The sequence below is a fragment of the Neomonachus schauinslandi genome, chromosome 3 (genome assembly GCF_002201575.2).
Source record: "Neomonachus schauinslandi chromosome 3, ASM220157v2, whole genome shotgun sequence".
NCBI lineage: Eukaryota > Metazoa > Chordata > Mammalia > Carnivora > Phocidae > Neomonachus > Neomonachus schauinslandi.
In genome coordinates this window covers 81,059,752-81,066,958 of record NC_058405.1, presented here as the reverse complement: position 1 = coordinate 81,066,958, position 7,207 = coordinate 81,059,752, and the positions used below count along the sequence as shown (strand labels likewise).

At 50.5% G+C, this 7,207-nt stretch overlaps 1 protein-coding gene across 1 annotated transcript; it reads right to left on the bottom strand.

Moving 5' to 3' along the window:
- Positions 1-316: 316 nt before the first annotated feature.
- On the bottom strand, positions 317-3,040 carry AMER3 (APC membrane recruitment protein 3). The gene is given in 2 exon segments (XM_021691555.1): positions 317-1,384; positions 1,427-3,040. Coding segments are annotated over 2 exon segments (2,682 nt in total).
- Between the last annotated feature and the right edge of the window lie 4,167 nt (positions 3,041-7,207).

The following is a 7,207-nucleotide window of genomic DNA, read 5'->3' as shown; positions in this document are numbered from 1 at the left end:
GCTCCCTCTACTTCCCATTTATAAGATGTACTGTTATCTTCCCATCAGTTTCAAGCCTGAGCTCCTCTCTCTAACATGCTGTATGAGAAGCCAGGTGTGGCCACTTCACAGCCAACTGGGATTCAAGTCTTCATTTCTTTGTGGGGAAATCAGTGAGGCACACTTTGAGAGCAACAGCAGCTGTGCAGCTGTCCTTGGCCTTGGGCTGCCCAGTACCTGGTCTGGCTGAGCTGGTTCAGGCATGGCTGTTCCACATTAAAATGCTTTGCTCCACTTGCCTGTGTCCTGCTACCCCCACCCACCAACAATCCTTACATCAGGGACAAAGGGTGGAGATTTGGGTGTTAGGTTCTCTTGAATGTGGCCACAAAGACACAGTTTCTGGTAAGTGAGGCCCCATGCTATAGGTGAGGCTCAGCCATGCTGGTCTGGGGGCTCCTATTTCCGGTTGGTTGCAGAGGAGGCCTTCATGGGCCAGGAAACTGTAGCAACTTTCTGGGGCACTTGCAGAGGGGGGCTCACTTGTACTGGCTGTTGGAGGTGATGTCTAGGATTCCTGGCAGTTGGCCCCAGGGGCTCAGCTGGATAGTAGGGCCAAGAGGGGCTACAAATCTAGCTGGCCCCTATGTATTGCCTGCTCCACAGCCCTTGAACTGAGCTGCAGGGGCTGGTCATCCATAGAGGCATGATGAGCCTGGGCATCCATCCTGGTGGGCTCCACCCTGAGCTGGCTAAGGCCCAGGACGTGGCCTGGGCACCTCTGGTCCTGTGGGCTGTGGAGTGGACTAGCCAGGGAGGGCAGGCCACACACAATTGGCATGCTAGGGAAGCTGTTAGTCTGTTTCTGCTGGAGAATATCAGAGCCTCTGGCCTGAGGGTGCCTACAGAACTCACTGCTTGTGTCCTGCCTTGGGGACTGTGTAGTAGGGGGCTGGCAGTCTGGGTGGATGTGCAGGGCTGCAACCTGGGCCACACAGCCTGTCAGGGTGGGCTCTACATTGAGGGTGCTTCCGCCAGGACCTGGCCTCCAGGGACCTTGGAAACACTCCAGATTCCCAGGAGGCCTGGGCTCCTGGAAGCCCGGCCAAGGGTTTGGGACCTTACTTTTGCTAGAGGTGTCTTTTGTTGCAGAGGCTGCAGACCCCACAGAGGAGAACAAGCCTTCATGGCAGCCTTGCATCTTTCCTTCTCCAGAGACCTGCACACACTCCAGAGATGGGTCCCTGGACAGAATGCTGGTTCCCTGCTCGGGCCCTCCTAGGACCTTGCTCTCTCCAGCAAGCAGGCCCTTGGGACCCGAATGTGCCCACAGCTCCCGCCTGCTGGGTGCTGAGCCCACAGCGGTCCTACCTGCATCTGAAGCCCTAGCCTCCCTGCCCTCCAGCTTCACTGGATGTGGGCCCTTTTTCTCGGAGCCAGCTCCCACCTTCTCTGCCTGTCCCCTGGGTGAGGTTGCAGTTTCTCCAGGGGCTGAGGCAGGTGGGGTGCGGAGTTCAGGGCCACGGCGAAGCCAGTTGATAATGCCCATGGTGATGGCAAGCTCGGTGTCACAGAGTTTTAGCAGGCACTCCTTGCCCTTCCAGGAGCTTTGCAAAAAGCCCTGGCTGAGCAGGTCTGGGCCTGGTGCTGGGGCCAAGTTCTCCTCTGCCCCCACATGGAAGCTGCACATGGACAGTGGTGCTCCTAGGGCTGGCCCTGACAGACTCTCAGACACACATAGGTCATCATCCAGGCTTGGGCCAACAGGGCCCTCGCTGGGGTCATAGAAGAGCTCGTAGAGGGCATCTCCACTGTAGCTGTCCCGGGGGAAGGCTGCTGGTGTGCCTGGACTTGAAGCCTCCTTCTTGTCCTCCTCAAGGCCAGGTGAAAATGAGTCATAGTAGCCCTCATCACTCGTGGACACGGATTCTGGCTGCTCACTCTTAGGGGTACCTGTGTCTATGGAGCTGGCTTTGGAGCCACTGTGGGGGTCCCTACAGGGACACAGGGGTAGCTCAGCAAGCCCAGCTGCATCCAGCCTGGGCCGGTCTGTGTCTGTGCCCTGGGGACCCCCCAGCCATGGCCCCAGTAGGGCACGGTGCTGCTGCTTCACAGAGTGATTCACACTGTCCCAGAACTTGGCAAAGTCAGACAACTCGTTTTGGGCGGGTGATGCCGGCTGCTCCACACTGCCCTGGAAGGGGCCCCTAAGAACCTTGCTTTCAAGGGCCTGTGATACCTGGGTTGGGCTCTCTGGGCCCTCATTCAGTTCCAGGGATGGCACTGAACTTTCATCTGCAAAGATCTCCCCACAGCCCGTGAGAGAGTCAAAACTCTTGAGTGAGGCCACATCCTCACATAGGGCCCTGCAGAGGTCAACAGAAGAGTCAGGCAGGAGCTCATTGTCAGATAGGTCCTGGAACAGGCTGTCGGGCCCCAGTCCCTCACCTAAGGGGAAGAAGGCTTTGCCTGTCTGCCCGCTAGCCTCTGATGGGCCCCCAGGGGAAGACAGGCTCTCCCCCTTGGTCACCAGTGAGGCCAAGTTCTCAGTCTTGTTTCTGCGAATGTGGAATAGGTTCCGAAAGCACTTCTTAGGTCGTTTCAGGGAGATCCTCTTCCTTGGGATGCTCTTGGCCACAGCGGGCACAAAGGGCATCTGGGGCACAAAGTGGCGGTAATCAATCATGCGCTGGCTGCTGGGGGGCCCTGGGAAGCTTGCACTGCCCACCAGCTGCCCTGTGGTTGTGCTCGCCCTGCCAGCCCCAGGCACACTGTCATGAGTCTTGCTCTTTCGTACCAGTTTGAAGGTGGCTCCACAAAAGGCTGCAGCCCCCACCTCGGGTTCTGGCTCTGCTTCCTTGTTGGAGCATCTGTCATATCCTTGGGCGCTGGGACTAACCTGCGGGGCCCTTTCACTCTGGGGTTTCTGTTGCCCTCCTGGTGAGACTGACCAGGGACTTGCATCCTCCCTGGCCAGAGTGGCGGCTGCTGGATCTGGAGCTTTCTCATGGGAAATCTGCAGGCTGGATTTGATGAAGGTCTTTCCTCTCTTCAGCTCCATGCTGCCAGGGCCCCAGGCTGCTGTGAAGGAAAGTAGGAGGCACTTAGTATCCAAGATGTACGCCTATGGCACTCTGCTTACACAGTGGCTTTGGAGCTGAGCTCTGACATCTAAACCTGGATCCTCCACAGAGGCAGGGAGAGGGAGATGAGAATGGCTTCACCCATGCTCACTGCTCCAGGGCTACCCACTGCTCCACAGAAAACTGATATTAGAGAAGTTAAGTCACATGCTTAAAGTCACAGAGTAGGAGCCAAATTGAGAGCAGACTAGAGTCTGGTGCTCTTGTGTCTGTGATCTCTCAACTCAACCAAGCATCCTCTCAGAGTTTATCTGGCCAAGTCAGATTCCCATTTCCAGGCCCAGGCATTCTACAAATAGCACCACATCCTTACAGGGAAAGTATCACAGCCTTTCTGAGTGGTGGAGCAGAGGATTCAATAAATAAGTTCCTGCCTTCATCTAAGAGACAAAGCTCAAAGGGAAACCTAAGCTTGCCTTTTGGGATGGATGCAGGTGCTCATCAGTTGGAAGGGAAGACACAAACACTGCCCTCCAGGGCTACTGCATCTGTCTGAGGAGGCAAGACTCAGTCTACACAGAGGCCATCAGGGCAAGGCACAACAAAGCATCTAATGGTGCATGCTGGGTTTGAGCACCAAGAAGAGAGACAGCATCATGGTAGAAGGCAAAAGTGAGGAGTCAGGCATTAGGCCAGGACCAGGCAGGTTAGATAGACACAGCACATGATGGGCTGGAGAGCAGGCAGGTATCACTTTCTGTGCACATCCTGAGAGGTGTTGATGCCTGGAGTGCCATCCACAGTGCCACATACGGATGCCCAGTCTGAGTCCAATGGGAAAGGGTGTTGGGATTGATTACTGATGTCTGTCCTGGATGTGGGAGGGGGAATACAGTAAGAGTGTTATCTTGACCATTTTTTTCATAACTGGGGAGTGTGGCCTTCCTCTGAGGTCAATGAAGAGCTATAAAAGTCTTCTGAGTGAGTGGGTGGGTAGAAACAGTGGCATAATAAAGTTGGTGGTCTAAGACCATTTATCTGATATCTGAGTGAAGGACAGAATAAATTAGGAGAGAAATTTTGAGCAGAGAAGATTCACAAAAGGCAACTAAAGTGGGTTGAGTATGTGAAGACAAGATCCAGATGGAAGCTGTAGTCATAAGTCACAAAAAAGAGAGCTGAAGTTATAGGGCCTTTCAAAGGCAGAAACTCTAGGACCCAGCAACTGAATAAAGAAAGAGAAGTCATCAACAATGAGGAAGCAGTAAATACTGACCCAGAATTGGGAAAAGGTGAGGAAGTAGAAACTGAGTGAAGGCAAGGAAGGGGCCTGTGCTAAGAGCTGGTTTGAGACAGAAGCAAGACTCTAAGGTTTTAAACATGTTGCCTTTGGGGCGAGTTTAGAGACCTACAAGAGTGGACCAAAAGAAGGTGATGCCCAAGAGCACCACCTGTGAACTTCCCTGGACTCTCCTTCTCTGTATCCTCACAGGCACCCAGCTCACAGCTCAGCCTGTTCCAGCAGCTCTTCCTCTCCTTGGTGGTGAGCAACCTGCCAGTCTATCCTGTCAGTTTGGCCAAGGAAAGATCAGAGGAGAGAGTTGGGTTTCTTTGACTCTCCATAGGGACTTGCTTAATAAGGAGCACCTGAATTCACTCCCCCACAGTTTGCAGTCTGTGAGGGAGGGATGCAGTGGGTATAAAAGCAAGTGGCTCTGTCAGCCTGCATGCCTTTCAGATCTACTGCCCACAAAGCTTTGCAGCTACCTTCAGAAAACTGCTTGACAGATATGAGCTATCCAGGTCAGTTCTGGAGTCTCTCAAATGCTTAGCCATGAGGACCTGGAGGTGAGCAGAGGGGCTGCCTCACAGCCCAGTTGACAACATTAAAGCTGAAGATGAGAAGGGGTGACAAGGCTGCCATTTCGGGGGCTCACAGGGGCAAGCTGACCAGCCTCCACCTTACTCCCACCTATAGGCAGTGCTTCCTCCCCTGCAGAGGGACACGTGGGACTTCTGGCTGGAGGATAGGAGGAGTCAGCACTGTGCCAGGGAAAACCACAGACCAGACTTGGCTCTGGTGGCAGCTCAGCTCTTGGTGACAGCATCCTAGACAGTGGGACAGTGCTTCAAGCTGCCTTTCTGCTTCCTGTGAGGTGGAATGTGCCCAAGCCTTTCCTACCCTATATCTGCAGATCCCATTGTCATTCCCCACAGTCCTTTGTGGCCTAGATAAGTTCTTCCCCAGGTCTGATGGGTTTTACTATACACAGCATAGTGGTTACTATCAGGACTTTGGAGTTGAAGAACCCAGATTTGAGTCTTGGTTGCATCTACCTAACCAGGTGATAGCTTGGCCTATAACCTTATGAGACATACTACTGTAACCTCCATTTTACAAAGGAGAAATTAAGGTCCGGAAGAGTCAATAGATTGGCCCAGGTTGCACATGTGGTAAGTGACAGAACTAAGATTTGAAACCAAGCCCATCTGATTCCGATCATGTGCTCTTAACCACAGTAGACATTCTATAAACCAGTAGCCCAAACTCCTCTTCATGGGAAATTTAAAAATCAAATAATAAATGTGTTTTTATGAGGAATTTTGGAAAGCACAATGAAAATGGTGATCAAAAGTATGGCTCACACAAATTTAGAAAAATTGTAATTGAAGATAATATAATTTCTATGACAAGAAATTTTAGAGATTATTTATTATGAGATCTCTTTTCTATGTTTTAAAAAACCTTTTTATTACCATACTCTTAGAAATAACTTGAAGTGAGCATGACAAAGATTACTTTACTGTAAGCAGAAATTGCAACTATAAGAACTAAGATGGTTTACCTGATATTGATCTCTATAAATAAAACTGATTTCTTAATCCTCAATTCAGTTAACTGATTTAAAATCACGAAGAACTGGATATTTCACTCTATTTTGAATTTGAAAACTGATGTCTCAAAATAACAATCATTTCTACAGATGGCTGGACTCAGTGTCACTAATGTTGCCAACTCTGTTTCCTGAGTTCATTTAACACTTTGGCACATTGATAGGGCAATAAGCACTAAGACTCAGAATAATGATTGAGAGACTTGCAAAATACTGGAGCAATTACGTGAAATTCAGTGTATGTTCAGTACAGATTCTACATTAAAATATTTTATCAGAGGCTGACTCTTTAGAAATGTGGGTCCTGTATATGACATGGGTGGGATCTTCCTGGGAGGTCAGAGAGCCTGCTGCCCAACTGGAGAAAAGCTGAGCAGTCACCTTCCATGACAGTTCTCAGGGACAGAATGGAATTTATCTGGACAGCCAGATGCTGACACTGTCATTGCTTGAGGGCAGAGGCCAAATATGTCCGGGTTCCCATCTGAAAAATGCACATTCTGCTTTGTAACCCTCTGGCTAAAGACCCCTCCAGTGGAGCTCAGCATGAAACCTGAGAGGGAATCCTCTACCATGTGCCACATCCTTCCCCAAAGGACAAAGTAGCCCTGTCCCTTCCCTGGTTTAGTGCCTTCTTGTCTGTAGCACTCAGTGATCACTAACTCCTCATTCTGGTGTTTGTTTGGTCTTCTTACTCCCCCGTGAGGTTGAAAAATTCTCTAAGATTCAGGACTCCAACTGTGGTTGACAGTGAGCCACTGCTTATTTAAATGAAATATTTATGTTTTTGAGACATTTTAGCCATATATTTACATCTAAGTTTCCTAAACAGGATGCAGAATCTGACATTTTTAATTCTATAGTTTTGCACATCATTCTCTGAGAAGGGTCTCAGTGACACCAAGACCTTGGACTGAGTCTTGCATCTCTAAAATTAACTTCCAAATTCCATGAGAACAGGGACCACACCATGTATTTATTTAATCAACTCTGATTCAGGGATGTGGAATTTAAACCAATCTAAAAGACAGCTGCAGACAACCAGGCAAAAGATGTGGGAAGCATATTCCAGGCAGAGGGAACATCCCTCAGAAAGGCCTTGCAGAGCAAAAGATGAAGAATATTTAAAGCTCTGAAAGCAGGCCCAGGTGGCCAGAGCAGCAAGCCAGTGGGATGAGGTCTGGAGATCAGCAGGGCAGACGGCACCAGGCCTGAGGTCACAAGTTGGGTCTTGGCTTTTATGCTATGAAC